Source organism: Thermobia domestica, chromosome 4 (assembly GCF_964235325.1).
Source record: "Thermobia domestica chromosome 4, izTheDome1.hap1.1, whole genome shotgun sequence".
In the NCBI taxonomy this organism is placed as follows: domain Eukaryota; kingdom Metazoa; phylum Arthropoda; class Insecta; order Zygentoma; family Lepismatidae; genus Thermobia; species Thermobia domestica.
The window spans coordinates 299,614,456-299,634,558 of NC_137457.1; the positions used below are offsets into that span (position 1 = coordinate 299,614,456).

Sequence of the window (20,103 nt, forward strand, 5' to 3'; positions counted from 1 at the left end):
CCACTTTGCTGAAACATTTGATACAATGTTTGATGGTATATTTGATGATGTATAACCAAGCTTTACAGTAATATATATATATAGTAAACAAATTGCATTTCTTTCTCTTGTAGACATCCAACTCCTCAATTGCCTGCAAATCCTCTTCCTTGGATTTGGCGGCCTTACACGACAATGCATCATTCGTATTTGAGTTTAGGACAACGACCACGAATTGCAGAAAATTATTTAACAGAGAGGTAATAGTCAACCATCAACTACTTTAATATGTTATGATAATTGTTATGCATGCACACAATGTAATTCTATGACATCGGTTTCTAAACTATATTTTAAGTTTCTGTCTCTTTTTCTATTTTCTTTTAATTATCTCTCTCTCTCTCTGTATATATATCAGAAAGTAAGGTTATAAAGCCTGCAGTGAAACGTGTATTATAGGGATCTAGCTTGTTTACCAGCGGGGGCTGAGGTAGAGGGGGGGGGGGAATTTCAACATTTTTTCTGCCTGACTCTTGCGACACTCCGTTACCCTTCTTCTATATGTCAGCATTGCCAGGGGTAGAAAACTATCACATGAATGTCATTCTGAAGAGTTAGTGTGAGTTGGTTATTTGTTGTGTGCTGTTGTGGTTGCGGTTTTGTTGCTTATTATTCATTTGACAATGGCTTCACAGCGTAAGAAAGGGCAAACTATACACAGCGAAGCTACAGAAGTAATGCTTGACCGCTCCGCCACGCGGGTGGTTATAAAATATAGAAGGTGAGTAATATACAAAATGTACCCAAATACGGTAACTGCTTATGCAAATTTGTAAATGACGAGTTTTAAAAGAATCTTTCGATAGGGATTGCATAATTTGCATAAACTCTTTGAATTAAGTGAGTATTAGCTGATTTTTTTTGCCAACGCACTGGCAAGCCTGCTCAGGACCGTCGAGTGACCGTTTCTTGGTGACGGAGGTGGGGCACCTATCAATCAAATTTGAATTCCTCAGCCTCGCATTAAAGCCAGCTGCCTATAATATATAATATTTCATGCAATCAATACAGCAAACATAATTCATACGTTATGTTGTTTTCCGACATAGTCTCCATATCGGTTGAGGCAATTGTCGCATCGTGGGATGAGTTTCAGGATTCTCTCCTGGTAAAAATCCTGTCCTTGCGTGTGGTAAAAATCCTGTCCTTGCGTGTTGAGCCACGTTGTCACTAAATGTCTCATCTCCTCGTCTGGCGAAGCGACGGCCTGCTAGGTGCTCCTTCAAGTGCGGGAACAGGATGTAATACGAAATCAATAATATAAATAGTTCACTAATACTAAGTAAAGAGAAGTATGCCAAGGCCCGAGCAGCCTAGTGAATGATCTCCACAGAGCTCTGAGCAAGCTAGGTGGAGTGGATTCAGGATCCTTAATACTTCACGAAAACCACGAAGCTCCACACAAGCTGGGTAGCTGAAATTAGAAGTTCCACAGAGTTCCGAACAAACTAAGTGGGCAGGAAAGGAGATTTAGTACTCCGAACAAGCTAAAGGCTTTGGGTTAGGTAGTCCTAGAGCTCCAAGCAAGCTAAAGGAGTTGAAATGATCAGCCAAAGACTGATAATAGTTGATGAGTTCTTCCTGGTTTTATAACTGCTCCAGTGTGGCGGTTTCGCTAGTGGTCTTTTCTTATTACGTGACTAGTGTCGCTAGTGTCTTTGTTGTCTGCTACCGTAGTAATCCGTGGTAGGACGCACATGTTTAATGTTTACAAATATGAGAACGTGTTGGTTGTTAGTAAACAGAGCTATCTGCAGGATATTACTATATGTTTTATTAGCAGAACTTTAATAATTTGAAGGGGCCGCGGTGACTCAGTGGTAGAGCGTTCACCTCTGGTGCTTGGGGTTCCGGGTTCGATCTCAGCCCCTGCCAAGTGAACTTTGTGGTGGACAAACACCGTGTGCATGGGTTTTCTCGGGGTTCTCCCGTTTCCTCCCACTTTTTTCATTCCACCATTTCATTCATTACTCATCATCATCGTCTCCTTTAGCCTAACCGGCATAACCATGGGGCGTAAAACTCAAAGATTTCATTTCATTTTAATAATTTGAAGACTCATTTAGCTAAATTTCTAAGTATATAACGATCAATCCTAATAGATCTATTCTCTTAATGTAACTTTAGATAGTGATTGTCCATATGTTAAATTTAACGAGATCTACATAATTCATTACACTTTATCTCTGGTACTTACTCATAGATTAATTCTACAGTTAACATTACCGCATTCACATTTCATTTTTTTTAAAATTATATGACTGATATTTTCTACGTGAAAGAAATTGGTTATCATTACTCTAGTCCAGCGTTTCTCAAACTTTTTTTTCTTTGGGGCACACCAAAGTACGTTTCAAACTTCCGCAATATCCCTGCATGTCATTTATTTCCTAGATGCATATATATATAATTATGGAATGACTATGAGATACAGAGCACACAAGCAAATTACGTATGACTCTTGAATAGAAACATATTAACATAAAAGAAACTTATGACTCTTAAGCTTATGATTGAACAGCGTTGAAAGCAAACTTCCCGCCTTTAAACCTAGAAGACAAGTCGATTGGCGACAAATGTTTGTTTTCTTCTAAAGACAATTTCTTTGGGAGGAAGACCTTAGAAGACAAAAAATATCGTGACACACCTGACATGTATTCGCGACATACCAACGTGTCGCGACATAGCGGTTGAGAAACGCTGTTCTAGCTACTTTTGTAACACAATAGCCTTGTGTATTATACACGGTGTCCCAAAAGTAATGGAGAAAAATGAAACCACAGATTTCTGGTACAAAAACAAGCAGAAAAGTTTATATGACACATAGTCCTAAATTTTACTGCTTGTTTTGGCGCCAGGAATCTGTGGCCAAATTGGTTTCATTTTGTAGAGGTATATTTTGTGAATACAATTTTTACATAAAAGAGAAAATTAATAAAGTTGATTTGACTTGAATTATAAACGGAAACTGAAATAATATGTTGTATTTATTGTTACAGAATGGAATTTTGGAACTCTTTCGCTGAAATATTCACCAAATACCCATTCCAGTATGCACAAAACACAACATGCCCCGAAGAACGAGGCTTTCATACCTCCTGGATATTTTGGCTGTTACTAACTATCAATATAGTTTTAATAGTTCTATTATCAGCTTTGTTATTTCATAAGATAGCAACTCATCGACAGCACCACATGCGCTTGAGATCGTCTGCAGCTGCCAGCGATACAGTGGAAGATTGACATCCACCATCGATGATAGTGGAACTTAGAACTGTTGTAAACGCAAAAATGTGACGCTTCAGGTGGAAGTTAGCGCAGAGGATGCATTCGGGGAGCTCAGGAGTTATATAATCGTGGTTTGCTTTTGAAAAACAAAAAAGAAAAAAAAAAAAAACGTTTCATCAACTGTTGATTCTTATTGGTTTTGCGTCAATTACGAAAGTTTGTTCGCTTAAGATTCAGTAATACTTTGGTCAGAATTCCAATAAGAAAAGAGCATATTATAGTCTTTCATATAATTCTTTCTTTTCTTTCTTTTTTTTTCAGAAAAGAAAATCACAAGGATACGAGAGCGCCGATTTCTCTGTAACTTTTGGGGAGGGGGGACATTCAGATGTGTTTGGTTGCAGACAAGGGTCTAAAAAGAGCCATATATTGAATTCAAATTATGCCAAATATTGTATATTCATAAAAAATACATATAACAATAAAAATACATATTTATGAAAACATGGGTAGCAATTGAGCATTAGTAGGGATGCGCACGAGACAAGTCGAGACAGGATTTTCCTGACAAAATTCGAGTCGAGACACAGCTCTTCCAATAGAGAAATACACATTTTTCGAGTCGAGACATCACTTTTACAGCACATTTTCGAGACAGCCACAAATTTTGTCTCGTGCGCATCCCTAAGCATTAGGGAGGGCTTAGGATCGGCACCCTTGCAAGGATAGTGTATATCGTACATAATTGACAAAACTTAGGTGATTTTGACCAAATTTGGAATGATAGTAGTCCTTCACACAGTGGCGGATTTAGAAGGTAAAAACTAGGGGATCAGGTAAAATCCTTACTATGATAAGTATATCATCAATTTAGTATAAACTTTAAAATATAAATAGTAGCTTAAATTATTTTTGTCACTCAAGAAACTAGCTGGCCTAGACCTCCCTGGCCCCGGACTAGATCCGCCACTGTCTTCACGTGCTTAATAAGCGTATAAAATGTTAGAGTGTGCAGGCCTTTTATTCCTTTAGCTATCGGCCATTAAAATTGAGGAGTGGGCTTATTTTTTCACTAAGCCTAAACCGGAAATTTAATGGCCAATAACTCGGATACCATAATATTCCAAATACCTACAGAGTTTATCAAAGTCTACCACCATTTGAAATTTGATTAAGTAAACCACACTTTTGATTCTCGACTTATAGGTTATCAAAATTTGGATTTGAACTTTGCAAACCCTTTAAATGTTAAGAGGAAAACCTGCTACTTAACAGAAATTAAAATATTTTTATTGATAACAATAGAACCCCAAAATCTATATAAGATATTAAGAAAGTTAGTTTACATGAATAGCACGTGTTACGTAATTAAGTTGATGATGCACATTATGGTATGGTATATACGAGGACGGTTTGATAAGTAACTCAATTTGTTATTAAAGAAAACAATTTGAGTTTTATAATGTACTTTATTTTTTTAACATAGTCCCTTCGAAGGTCAACACACTTGCTCCAACGTTTCTCCAGCTTCACGATTTCTTCGCGGAAATTAAGTTTCTTCGAGGCTTTCAAAATACTCGTTTACTTCCTGTGTGACCACTTCATTTGACTCAAATTTTCGTCCTGCCAGGGGAATTTTGAGTTTCAAGAATAGACGGTAGCCGAAGAAAGTTAGATGTGATGAACATGCAGGATGCGGAAGCAGTTCAAATCGCAGCTTGGCCAGTTTCTGCTCAGCGACACGTTTTTTTTTTCTTTGGTCTGGAGTGAGTAAACGCGGCACCCATCTTGCGAAAAGGTTTCTCTTTTTCTTTTCAAAATGTGCAGTTTGTTATGCAAAATGAACTGACCTCATTCAAATGAGATGTTTATGGCTTCTTAATAACTCGCGCACTTTCACTCGTCTATCAGGTAAAATCAAATAATAGACTCTATCGATGATTTCGGGTGTCAGTTGATTTTGGAGTTTCAAAATGTGGTGCATCGCCAATGTTTGTTCTGCCACGCTTCAACTCATTTACGAAGGTAAGTCAAAAATTATCCGCAATGTAGCTATAACTTTTCATTTTATTGTCATGCTGTCCTCGTTCATTTTATTGTCATGCTGTTGTGCTCATGCTATAAAAGTTTGATCCTAATGCTTCCATTAGTCTTCCTTCTGTTGTAGATAGATTATAGCCACTCCATTAGAAGTTTGCACCAAAGAGAAACGTGACTTTATGAAACCCAAGTCTCTTGTGGATGATTTTGAACGCAGAACCAGTTCCAGACAATGTGCCACTTCATCAATAGTCACTTGTCTGTCTAACAGAACCATGTTACGTGCACGATCAATGTTGTCATCATTTGTGGCTGTAGATGGTTGTCTGGCTCCTTCCTCGTGCGTAACACTTGCGCGACCATTTTTGAATTTTTATAATCCATTCGTAGTCACTATTCACGCTATTCTGTGCCGAAAGTCTTTGATGAATTGCGGCCGCTGGCACAACGAGCAGTAATCCAGTTTTTGTGGCCGGAAGGTGTACCAGGGAAAGTCACGTTCCACTTTGGTGCAAACTTCTAATGGAGTGGCCATAATCTATCTGCAACAAAAGGAAGACAAATGCAGGAATTAGGATCAAACTTTCATAGCATGACCACAACAGCATGACAATAAAATACGCGAGGACAGAGGTCAGCATGAACTATGTAAGAAAAGTTATATACCTACATTGTGGATAATTCTTGACTTACCCTCGTACAAAATGTCGAGCAGTTTCGTAGGAAGGTCATGAATCAACCAATGTAGGCAAAATCCTCTCAGGCTTTTCCTTCGCTGCTTTCCCTTTCTGTTTAAGCAACTGCAGTGGCGGATCCAGGGGGGCGATCGCTCCGATCGCCCCCCCCCCATAAGAGTAAACTTTCTTATTTTATATATAAATAAAACCCATCCTAGAATTTGGAGGTCTTAAAAGTAGCTCTAAGTTGCAGTATTACAACGCACCGCCCCCCCATAAGTCCGTCCTGGATCTGCCCCTGAGCAACTGCCAATAAATTATTGTCAGAATAACTATATATACTGTGTACGTATGTAAATATCATCATCTATTAGTATGCGAACCAAGCTACTTATCAAACCACTCTAGGACGTCAGTGTATTTTTTTAAAAATGTTCTTTATCTTATTGCTATCAAGAAAGAAAATATTGAATCTAATTTGAAAAATTAGGCTTTTATCTTGGAATTCTCTCCAAAGCATAGTTTTCTTGGATGCTAAATGTATCGCCAAGAATATTGGAAAGTATCGTTTCATGATTTACCTACTTAATTCTGAGACTAAAAATAATTATTTGTCTATCTAAAGATGAGAATATGGAGTTTACATTTCAAGCTTTTTATTAAAAACTAAGAAAGTAACTGGTAAACCCATTTCTTATGGTAGCGTTTATCGTAGAACGTAATTTATCAAAAACTCTCTAAATTATATATGAAACTATGATACTTGCCATCAGTTTGTATTTTAATGATCTTCTAACCGAAGAAGCGGACGCTACGCATAAAAGTTAGGAAAATAGAATATGTCCTTAAGTTAAACAAATACAATAACGTTTTGTCATGACACGAGAATTGCTATCATATTGCTCGTGCAATAAGGCATAATATTGATGGTAACACATACCTACAATAGATGACAACATTAATGCTATCGTGACAAATATGGATGTATTTTGCATCTTATCTCGGGAACTAGGTATAAGATAATTCAACATATGCCAAAATTACTGGATAAATTACCTTTATTGTGTGTGTGTTTTTATTACTAAAACCCGAAGTAAAAGAAGACAATATACTGTACAATTATCCAAATCAGGAATTCTAATAAATCTCAATTTTGCTTTATAATTTAGAAATTTCTCTAAAAGGATTAATTACACACCACAATAAGTAAATAAATAAATGAAAAAAATAAAAAAATAAAAGTTTCGTGCAGCCAACCCAGGGTATGGATTCAATCTATTTTGTTACATAGAATCCAAATTTCAAAACCCCAGGACTTTTGACCGGGTCAATTTCTTTTCATGGGTGAAAAACTTGAGCGATTTTGGATAAGGGGGGATACGTGCAGCGGACCCCAGGGGCACGGATTCAATGTACTTTGTTACACACAATCCAGATTTCGAAATCCTAGTACGATTGATTGTGTCAACTTTGTTTTATGGTCGAAAAGCGTGTGTCATCCCTATCCCAAATCGCTCATATTTTTCGCCAAAAAAAAAAAAAAAAAAAAAATCGACACGGTTAATCGTCCTGGGGTTTCAGAATTTGGATTCTGTGTAACAAAGTACATAGAAACCATACCCTGGAAAACGTATGGGCTTATTTGGGGAAGTAACAAAAGAAAAAAGGTTACGTTAAGCGAGGATCGAACTCAGGACCTCTGAATCCGCAATTCAATATGTTAATCGTATGACCACAGAATATGGGACTGACAATTTCCATTTTCATAACGTTCTTGCACCCCCTTCGATATGTGTTGGTTCAGGCGCCATCTATGAAGGCAGTTTTCAATTCTAGGTCAAATTATTGTCACTTTTTCTGGAGAATCCAAATATGCAATAAGGAATCGGAGTTCACATTTAAAATTTTAAAGTTACTCCCCCATACCTCCGAAGGGGGTAGGGATAGGGGCTTTCGTTTGGTGTCATTGGATAGCTTTTTCAAAACTATTTAACACGTGTTATTTTTTGTTTTGCTTATATGTATATTTCGCGAAATATTGGACCGTTCCGGGACTTTTTCCGCACTTTGTATATATAATATATTGAAATTGATTATTCAAATATAATTTTATGAAACAAATTCATTTCATTGAAGATAATGCAAAAGTTAGTTCATGTAATACTTTCAAGGTACGTTCCAAATAGTTAATCAAACTAAATTATCGAATATTTATGGGAAAAAAATAACTTAACTGACAGCAATATGAAAACCAGTTTTGGTAATTTGATCAATGAATGTTCAAAATATTTAAATCTAATAATTTGGATATGATTTTTATTCAATTAGTTGTTTCGGCTAAAAGTTACTCGAAACCTTTTGTTTATTTTTGTCAACCATGTTCAACTAATGTACTGTACTAAAATGGACAATCATTAATATTTAGTTTCTTAATGTGTAGTTATACGAGGAGTATTCAATAAGTTATCTACCTAGACAGGAAGGTAGGGGCAGAGCATAATAACGTCTGATAAGCACGCCAAGGCCACTATGGAAAACCTCGCTGCGCAATTGGAGGCCTGACAAGCACGCCAAGGCCACTATGGAAAACCTCGCTGCGCAATTGGAGGCCTGACAAGCACGCCAAGGCCACTATGGAAAACCTCGCTGCGCAATTGGAGGCCTGACAAGCACACCAAGGTCAGTATGGAAAACCTCGCTGCGCAATTGGAGGACAGCCAGGGCAACGCAATGACTGTGAGCAGAGATTTTGTGTTATGCCGCGTAGCGAATGTTTGTCGGATGCAGCTGTCCCAACACTTGTTGGGCTTCTTTGAGGAGGACCAAGATAATTTCTTGGCTCAACTGGTGACAAAGGACGAAACCTGGATCCACCATTGGGATCCTGAGAACAAGCAGGTGCCCATCCAGGTGCAACAGGCTGTTTCCCAGTAGTTTGTAGGCCATGACAAAGAGTTTTTTTTTTGTCTGGAATTTCTTCACTGCCCACGAAGTAGCGACGGTACATAGACCTCCCCGGGGACTACATCGGAAAACGGTGATAACGAGGTGAGCCTATTTGTATTCCTTCTTGTCTAGGTAGATAACTTATTAGACGCTCCTCGTATATAGTTTAATGATTAGTAGATTCTTCAAATGTTACATACATATTTTGGTGCCTAGAAATTTTAACTCAAATTAAACATGGTCACTTAACTTCTGAGTTCCTCGAATGCATCTATTGAGAAAATCTCCCAGCAGAGGTGGAGTTAAAAAAAAGTCTTCAACTGAATTAAATGACTAGAGACGGGTATTATTCTACTGTGTATGAATGATGAAATAGTTTCATCTTTACTTGTTTATAGTTATTGAAGTTGTAAATTTTCTACATAGTTAATAGTTTATTCAAGGTTTTACATAATCTTGTGTTTTCTTTAGCTATGCGAGGTATTCATCAATATAAACTGAAATAACGTTTCTTTTCTTAAAAAAAAAATAATAACAGTGGCGGCTTTAGCGGGTAGGCCGGGTAGGCACGTGCCTACCCAAAAATTTGAAAAATATATAAACTCTAAAAGATACAATAAAGAGTAAATAGATTTTCCATTATATATATATACATACATATTAATGGTAGATAATTATTTAACAAATAGCATCGACCACTACTGTAAAAGTAATTTCGTACTATCATTAATCAATGAAATGTGTATATGTATTCATAAGCGAAGGAGCGGTCCTACCCAAAATTAAAATCCTAAAGCCACCCCTGATAATAACATATCATAATATTTCTCTACAAGATAATCCCATGTAAGTTTGCGGGAAAGTAGATTTTAATGGATTCTATTATCATAATAATATTTTCGAGTATGTTTCATCATAACATTTTAAAAGAAGTGCGCCTCATTCAACAAAATAATAAAACATTACTTATTACTAACTTATTGACATTAAAGATTCTACATAACGTGACAACTGTAAGCCTGTTGAACAAATATAACTATACGTAATGTTTTCTTGTAAATGTAGAGAGATTTTTTTTTTTAATTTTTTGAAGAAAGTACACGAAAGTAAACGCAGTGACTTTTTTTTTTTAAACTTTTAGGTTGAAAACAAGTCCTTAGTCGCATAGTGAACCCAAAAGTGCCACTGTTGGTCTTACAAAAAGAAATTTAAAAAAGTTGAACTTTCAGAAAAATGTGTTTTTATATTAAATAAGTACAGTCTTGTTCAGCAGTGTGTTTATTTTTCTGATTTCATTCGCAAGACGTTGACTATGTTTGTGTGTCAGGTTGCACTTTCATATACAGTCTTTTTATGATATAACAATATCACTTATCTATCCTTACATTTCCATAGATAAATGACAAACTTAAATAGATATCCAATCCAACGTAGAAGGGAGATTAACTTAACAATTTGTACTGAATATTGTCAACCCCACTCAACGTTTCGAATATGCACACAGTCTTTTTTAATGTATCTATTTATCTTCTTCTATTATATCACTTGTTCAAAGTAGGAATAGTTAAGTACTCTAAAGAATAGAAAATAAGTTGATACTTAAAAGTATGAAATTCCTAAGCGAAAAATTCAATAGTAATATTAAGTACTGAAGTCAACATTTATTTGAAAAGGAATATTTTGGATGTACGAGGGTAAATCAAATATTATCCGCAATGTAGATATAACTCTTCTGACATTATTCATACTGAGGTCTGTCCTCGTTCATTTTATTGTTATGCTGTTTTGGTCATGCTATGAAAGTTTGATCCTAATTCCTCCACTTGTCTTCCTTTCGTTGCAGATAGATCATGACCGCTCCATTTGAAGTTTGCATCAAAGAGGAAACAACGAGCAGTGATCCGGTTTTTGTGGTCGGACGGTGTGTCAGGAGCCACGAATAATTTCCAGACGATGTGCCACTTCATTAATATGTTTCGTAACTTTTAAAATACGGTGATTTGTTGCTAATTGAACTAATGATTATAGGATATTACTTATTGTTTACCTTCGGTAGAAAGACAATACTACTTTAGATACATTTTCATTATTATTGAACAAGTTACATAGAGAAGAAAGTTATAAAATAATAAATATAGAAGTTACATAGAGAAGAAGGTTACAAACTAATAAATATAGAAATTATAAATTTTAACAATTTACGCCTGACATGGAGGAAGACCTCCATGCACGAACTTCTTATGTGTTGCTTCTTAGCATAATTAATGAAGTACTTACAGGAAAATTTGATGGTATATGCTGAGGTCCGTTACTGACAAGCATTTAAGCTAAAGGTTGACTCACGACACCCGTTCTGACTGATCAGTTAACTGATTTAATGACTCCTCCTTTGTTTATTATCTTTTTTTAGTTTATATACCCTGTTTTTGGCTTTTTACATGTATCAGTTCCTTATTTTGTTTTTGTATTTTGACATTTTTCACTTTTATTTTTAAATTTTACTTTTTTGAAAGCGTGTTTACGGAACCTCAGCCTGCTTTTTTTATTTTTAATTTTAAAAGTTTTTAATATACATTGGTGAGTTGAAATTACATTACAAATAGTCACTCATCTGTCTAACAGAACCTTGTCACGTGCACGATCAATGTTGTCATCATTTGTGACCGTAGATGGTCGTCCGGCTAACTTCCTCGTGCGTAACACTTGTGCGATCATTTTTGAATTTTTCAATCCATTCGTAGACACTCCGTTGCGGCAAGACACTGTTCCCGTATTGTGTCGAAAGTTTTTGATGGATTGCAGCCTTCCGGCACTAAAACCAGTTCACTACTCCTTGTTCCGTTTTGGTGCAAACTTCTAATGGAACGGCTATGATCTATCTGCAAGAAAAGGAAGACAAATGGAGGAATTAAGATCAAACTTTCATAGCATGACCACAACAGCATAACAATAAAATAAACGAGGACAGAGGTTAGCATGAACTATGTAAGAAAAGTTATAGCTACATTGATTATAATTTTTGAGTACCTTCGTAAATTAAACTTATTAAAATTTCTACTAAAATGGCTGGTTAGTAGTACTGATTTTAAATGGGGTATAATACATTTTACCCCTTTTAATATAAATATTAGTTATTTTTCGCCTCTTCAATATATTTGAAGAATATATTGGTTCTACTATGTCTCAGTAATGAGTAATTACGAATAATATTGGTACAAATTAATATTACATAAATAGAATGTACAATACTGGTGCTAAATTATGTCATTGTTTTGGTAAACACAAGAAATAAAATATTAAAAAAAAATGTAATGCGCTTTCGCGCACAACACAAGAATATTCGAAAAGCATTAAAAAATCTAGTTTTTGAATTTAGTAGTAAAGAGGATATTGTTCGGTATTCGATTTATTTGATCAATTTTTGCTTTCTTAACGTTAAATTTTAAGTCGATGTCACTGTAATTTGGTATCTGTTTCGTGGTAATTATTTTATGAGAAATATGTAATTTCAAAATTATAAATAAAAGAAATCCTTCATTTGAGTCGTCCAGTTCCGAAACGGCTCTTGTACATTTACAGAAAATCCCAGAAAACTTAGAAAAAAATATAGTATCTGCATGTTTTGTAGAACTGGAAATACTTCAGTGTGTTCATGTAAAAAACTTGAATATCCTCAAATATTTCCAGTTCTACAAAGTGCATCGATCCTACAATTTTCCTTGTAACATTTTCCATAAGTAGAAGCTTTGGTTTGTATATAATTAAACACAAACAAACTATTTGATGAGCAAAACAATATATTCACATTAAAAAAATAAAAAAAAAACTCCATACGTGTGACAGTTTCGCCAACTAACACTTTGGCTTCATCAGACACTATATGTCTGACACTATAAGATAGTGTCTAATGAAGCCAAAATGTTAGTTGGCGAAACTGTCACATGTATGGAGTTTTTTAATGTGAATATATTGTTTTTCTCAGCAAATAGTTTGTTTGTATTCAGTTTTTGTTGGTTTTCTAGGATTTGATATAAACGGACAAGAGCCGTTTCGGAACTGGATTACTCATTTAAAATTTTCTCAGCTACTATTGTTTAGAATAAACATTATATATTTATCTAATACTGACGACCTCTCTTATATTGTTTGGCAGATATTCTAAGAAAGACATTAAGTAATAAGGGTTCAGGTTCTGAAGAGTTTCCGGTTATTGCATATTTTAACACAAAAAGAAGTTGAAACTTATATATACACTTCAGAATTTGGGAAATTCTTGATCCTGTACATACGAAATAATACGTCTGCTAGCAAGTAAGGTTAGGTGTGTTTCGTAAGGTTTCTTCAATAATAATAACGTTAGAGTGATAACAAATATGAATAATCAGATAAGTCTCCAACTGCAAGCTGTAATTATCAAAATAGAACATTGCAAAGAAAATATACTCGTAAATTTCGAGCAAAAAACCCAACATAAGTATAACATATAATACAAACTTGACTATTTGTGGCTGGATAATACCTATATTACTTCACTAACTCCTTTACTATGGCCAACAATATAATTGAATAATACATGCACACAAGATATACGGTGGACATTTAGTGTATTGATATACGAAATTAATTTCGTGATTTTAATTGAAAATGGTTCAGACTTTAGACTATTTGTTTACTTGTCTTATATAAATTGAAGAATTTGAGCATACAAATAAGGGGACTGGTCTTTCTAAATTGGATCCCTTTTCTTTGAATTGGTGACAGAAGTTAAATATTCGGACTCACATTTTCGGTTCTAAACAATCCGTCTGCTAGATACGGAAATCATGCGCTAGTATATGTTTCACTTTATTTTCATGTAAATAAGTTTCCATCCCTTACTCATCTTTGATCTATTTGTTCTTTAAAGTTCCTTCGTTCAGAAACTTACACAAAATATTTCAAATTCTCTCTTTCATTATAATCTTTATAAATCAATGCAAAACATAAACATTGTAAGCTCTGTATGCAGCTCACGATTTTGGAACCCACCGAAAATAAATTAACAATAAATACAAATACATCATGCTTAACTTGTCCATTGATGAGTTAAGCATAATGTACTTTCGACAGCATTTGTTTCCGATGAATTCCAAAGAAACGTGGTATATTCAGTACTTAGTACGGTTGTGTTTCGTGTTGACCAACAAAAAATTTATGATAAAAGAGAGAAACAAATGATTTCTCGAAACAAGAAGCACGAGAACAAATAGATTAAAATTAACAAAGATACGGAAACGTATTACACAAAAAATACATTTGAAACATACCTTTCTTTACCGCTGTTTGGAATCGAAAATGCGAGTTTTGAAACCCTCAGTTTTCGTTGTCATCGTAAGTGACGTAACTACTTGAATCATCCTCATTTCATAGAAAATATGAGGCGAAACTAAAATGCTAGAAATAGTTATATATATATTTTTTTAATTGAAGGATTGGAATACTCAGAGGTGTACTTAAAGAAAAATCCAAATATATTATGTATTAATATAAATTTAACTGAATAGAGTAAATATACCCATTGTACTGTACAGAGTGAGCTGAAAGTCCCAATATTCCATATATGTGTTATGAATATGGATATTGAAATTGAAGTGAACACAAATACGGAGAACACATTATCTGAGAAGCCTATTGATATGTTATTCCAGAGTGTCTGTGTACGCCATCATTTTCATAACTGAAAATTCACTCCCAGGTACGTTGTGAAATTTTTCGCAGCGGTGGAACTTGTTTCAAAAAAAGCTTCTTCAACATCGTAATGTTGTTTGTTTCGGTGGGAGAGGGCTGTTAAACCTTTCTCAAAATTCCTTTGGATGTTTGCCCTTGATTTGTCTGTGTAGTTTGCTTATGGGCTCCGTGCTCTTTACAATGTGTTCCTCAACGGTATGCGATGACTCATCGGCCATGGATCTCACTATCTGAAAAAATGAAATGAAATCTTTGAGTTTTACGTCCCACGATTATGCCGGCTAGGCTAAAGGAGACGGTGATGATGATAAATGAATGAAATGATGGAATGAAGAAAATGGGAGGAAACGAGAAATCCCCGAGGAAACCCACGCACGCGGTGTTTGTCTACCACAAAGTTCACTTGGCGGGGGTTGGGATCGAACCCGGGACTCCAAGCACCAGAGATGAACGCTCTACCACTGAGCCACCGCGGCCCCTCACTATCTGAAGAAACAATAAAATACACAAAATGCAAATAATCCAATTCAACAATGAAAGTTACATGCAATAAAACATATACAATAGTCAGATCACTATATCTACAAAGAAACATACGATAGCTGCAAAGAAACACGTACTAGTTGAGCGCTTATATCTCACATACGTAAGGGGTAAAAGGACTTTTGTTTCAGCCTGTACAGTACATGAAAATAAGTAAATTAACAAAAGTTTTTTCCACCTCGATCAAGTTACAATTGGAATTAAAGAAAATACCCTTTGTATCTCGTCTTAGTTACATTATCTAAAAGAGTGTATTTTGTTTATGATGTAATGTTTTGTACAGTATGGTTTAAAAAATCGAAATATTGTTCAAATATTTGTGTTGCTGCTCACTCTAATATTCATTATTCTAACATTTGTTGGAACAAGTGTTCATTATTCGAGCCAAACTCTAAAAATTTATTCTGATAATTATTTTGTTGGGATTTCTAGAACTGATTTTAAGTTTTAACAGCACAAGTGAAGTTTGTCGAGCGAACATAATAATTTGGTATTATTTATATAATGTTAATGTTTTATATTTTTTAAATACATTTTGATGGTGAAAGGAGTGGCTGCTTTTTACCATCGAAACAAAGAAAGAATTATTGTCATGTTTATGTTAAATCTAACATTTTGAAAAGGCATGTACCTGTAGAGTTTGAAGCATGTTACATAGAAGTGTAGTTTGATTAATGAAGCGAACGAAATAGACTTGCGGGTCTTTGTTTAGCTTACTCCGTACTTAATTGAATTTTAATGTAAAAAGTTAAAGAAATTGGAGAACATAAAAAGTGCAAAAGTGAGCAAGGCAGTATCTACAAAATGCTATTAAATAAGAAAGTGAACCAGGTAGTATCTACAAAGTGATATTAAATAAGAAAGTGAGCCAGGTAGTATCTACAAATTGCTATTAAATAAAAAAGTGAGCCAGGTGATATCTACAAAATGCTATTAAATAAGAATGTGAATAAGGCAGTATCTACAAAATGATATTAAATAGGAAAGTAAGCCAGGTAGTATTTACAAAATGCTATTAAATAAGAAAGTGAGCAAGATAGTATCTACAAAATGTTAAGAAAGTGAGCAAGATAGTATCTACAAAATGTTATTAAATAAGAAAGTGAGCCAGGTGATATCTACAAAATGCTATTAAATAAGAAAGTGAATCAGGTAGTATCTACAAAATGATATTAAATAAGAAAGTGAGCCAGATAGTATCTTCGAAACACTATTAAATAAGAAAGTGAGCCAGCTAGTATCTACGAAACACTATTAAATAAGAAAGTGAGTCAGTTAGTATCTACGAAACACTATTAAATAAGAAAGTCAGGCAGATAGTATCTTCAAAATAATATTAAATATACTAATTTCTGTTTCCAAATCTTTTCTTAGAGACTAGAAATTTTGATGGGCAGTTTATGAAATATTAGTTCGGCGCCCAAATTTCAACAATATACGGAAGATTTTTTAAAACAATTATTAGGTCATATTAATTGCATTTTGCAAATACCGTCTGGCTCACTTACCAAATTTTTAATGTCCTACATTGATTTTAAGTTATTCAATTTTTATATTTCACCCCCCAACGATAGACTTCAGAAATATTAAGATAAGAAAAGGTAGCTTTTAGGATTAGTTATAAGAAAAACGAAAGAGCTTTGACCAAGTTGAAAGTAAGATTGCCGCAAAACAAAACCTTCACTTAACTTCATCCTATTTCTTTCTTTTATCTAATTAACCTATACTGTTCTCTTGAAGAAGTTTATAGCTACAGCTGAAATATAAAATTGAAATGTGTAATGATTTTACTTACTTTAAGTTCTTATTCCTGAAAATTCCTGGTATTCCCAAGATTTCGGTTCTTCTTTTTATAGTCATATTCACAAAAGATGAAACTAGGAGTAAAAATAGTAGAAAATATTACGTTAATATAAAGAAACAAACTTACCATGATAGAGCACTGCATAACATATCTTTCCGATTGCTGTCGGTCAACATCAAATGGAAGTGCAGCGTGTGTTTTCTGTACTGTTTGTCTGTTAACATGGCTCCAGGAGAGAGTCAAAAGTTTCAATTTCTGTCTTTTACAAGTCATATGATAGTGCAGCATGAGATTACTGCACCGCATCTCAGTGAACATGGCTCCTGAAGAGGATCGAAAGCTTCAATTTCTGTCGTTTACACGTCACATGATAGTGTGTAAACGTATGTGTTTTCTGTCACAGCGTGTGTTTTCTGTACTTATTCTCTGTGAACATGGCTCCAGAAGAAAGTTAAAAGTCTCGATTTCTGTCGTTTACACGTCACGTAGTAGTGCAGCACGGGTTTTCTGTATCGCTCTCTGTGAACATGGCTCCAGGAGAGAGTCGAAAGCTTGAGAATGTGAGGAATTTTCAGGAATCAGAATTTCACGTAAGCGAAATGATTGTCGAAATTCATGAGCGTGTTAATATGTTGTCTGATGCTGTAACGTATCGTTTCTTTCAACCTGACAGTCTTTGTACTAGATAAGTATCATTTCGGGTTCTTTGAGTCTATAGGAAAATTTATGATTATCAAGATGGTTTTGTTCTGTTTGACTTTATAACTGCCATTTCTGCTACTAGTATTTCCCTTCTACTTAAAACATATATATATATATGCATCTAGATATTCCATAAACCTAACTGGTTATATTAGCTTTGCTATCATAAATAACTTGAAGTAGAAAATCAAATCACTGAAGAAAGCAACACTTTATTTTAAAATAATAACTGTGTGCCAGTTTCGCCAACTAACTTAGATTTGTTTTTGTAGTTCTGTACAAAAAAGTGCTCCAAATTATTACATTTAGTGGTAAGGTATATAATAGAATAAATGAAAGCTAATAGATCTGAGCAAGTCTAAACAAGAGAAACAATTCTGTTAATGTCTTCTTTAATCAGAAAGGAGAAAGCAATGTGTAAGGAAGGGCAGAAGAGGTCAGACTGTTGTTTCAAAGAAAAGTAATAATTCTATATGAGGTATACATTTCTCTTCGATCTATATAAAAATTGAGTAGAGAAATTTGTGATATTTTGTGGCTGGATTTGCTGGTCATCTCTTTTGTTTGTTTTAGGTTTAACACTATACCAACCAAGGATGTTATAAATAGAGGATCTGCGCATATGTATCTTCATCCTATTAAATCGGTGAAGCCAAAAAGCAATCGAGCATCGGCACGTCTGATTGGCTACTCTCATTTCTACCATCGTCTGATTGGCTGCTTTCATTTCCGCCATGATTGTTGGCTCAAAACATTGCGATCCTATTGGGCGGAGTGGGCAGAGTAGGGGTGGCGAAACTGTAACGTATGGCTTCAAGATTTTGTTGTAAGGGCAGATCCTCTATTTTATAAGATCCTTGATACCAACATCCTATTTGTTTCGTACGTCTCACTATTTAATAATCGTATCCTAAACTGCCCGATCGATACAAATGGATACTTGGAGCGTTAAGGCATAGCTCCTTCCCCTGTCTTTTTGTGCTAAAATTTCAAACCGGCAATTCATTTTGAATTATTTATAAACACTCAAATAGAACTAATATTTGAAATTATACAGGGCGACTCTCAATGGTAGGCTGAAGAAAATGCAAATATTTCAGCAACTTATGAACATAATATACGTACGTAATTATGAAATTTACGTCAAAGAAACCTTGCGACATTAGCAAAGGAAGGGGAAAAAGTCCTGGTATCGTCTAGAGAATAACTGATGTTTATTACTATGTCACATACTGTTATGTTTACATTGTCGTGTCATCGTGTTGTGCGGTAATAAATAAGAATATTGTACACAACGGAGCATGTGTTTATCACCCGTAACTACTGGTTAGTAGGTTCCTTTAAACTATCAGATTGCATTAAAAAATTAAGGTAGAAAGACATCACTGAAACAGGCTACTTGCAAATTTGGTGAAGAAATTCGAAACGACTTTCACAAACACGAAGCGTTGCGTTCAGCTCTTTACCTGGATAGTGATGACAGAGGAGATTTTGAACATTCCCAGCATCTCTTCTAGCATGAGCATGCTTTTTGTGTAAGCAAGACATGTAATCATATATGAATATTATAACATTTTAGGTTATATGATATTCCAGAGTTCGTTATATTAAAATAAAGGAAATATTGCAAATATACCAACTGTTCAAATAATAACACAAGAAATCGAATTTATTTGAACTACTGTATTTTTCGTGGATTTTCTGCATGTAACTTATTTTTTTTATAATTAATCTTCTTTAGAAACGAACTTACATACATCCGCTATAGCTTCCTCCTATCCAGAAAGAACAAGTTTTTACATGTTTTGCCACAAGAAAAAGTAACTGACATAGACCATAGAAACGTGAATGATACAGACCATACAGAACATAGGAAATGAGACTATAAGATACAGACCATAAGAAATGAGACCATAAGATACAGACCATAAGAAATGAGACCATACGGTACAGACCATAGGAAATAAGACCATAAGATATAGACCATAGAAATGATACCATAAGGTACAGACCATAGGAAATAATACCATACGATACAGACCATAGAAATGAAACTATATGATACAGACCATAGAAATAAGACCATAGGAAATGACACCATAAGGTGCAGACCATAGAAATGATATCATAAGGTACAGACCATAGAAATGAGACCATAAGATACAGAGCATAGGAAATGAGATAATGAAATACAAACCATAGAAACGAGACTGTAAGATATAGACCATAGGAAATGATACCATACGATACAGTCAATAGAAATGAGATCACATGATACAGACCATTATCCTTAGTAACATATACATATTTCAACAAGTTATCGTCACAAGATTCAAAATCTAATGAATAATCTTTGGAATATTCACATATTTTTAAGTTTAACACTGGAACAATCAT

General features: G+C 34.7%; 1 protein-coding gene and 1 long non-coding RNA gene across 2 annotated transcripts in view; one reads left to right on the forward strand and one right to left on the reverse strand.

Annotated features, from left to right (window-relative positions):
• The window catches only part of LOC145684240 (fatty acyl-CoA hydrolase precursor, medium chain-like), a 220,757-nt gene extending 207,970 nt beyond the window's left edge, over positions 1–12,787 (forward strand). The window contains exons 10-11 of the mRNA XM_081756346.1: positions 114–239; positions 3,039–12,787. Of these exons, the coding sequence (XP_081612472.1) occupies positions 114–239; positions 3,039–3,282 (370 nt within the window). The 3' untranslated portion in view covers positions 3,283–12,787. The remainder of the gene's footprint in view (positions 1–113; positions 240–3,038) is intronic.
• A 1,724-nt stretch (positions 12,788–14,511) lies between these two features.
• Positions 14,512–19,565, reverse strand: LOC145684241 (uncharacterized). The gene is made up of 3 exons (XR_014131258.1): positions 19,460–19,565; positions 16,996–17,077; positions 14,512–14,887 (listed from the first exon to the last, which is right to left on the reverse strand). It is a non-coding gene; the product is annotated as an uncharacterized LOC145684241 (long non-coding RNA).
• Positions 19,566–20,103: the final 538 nt, after the last annotated feature.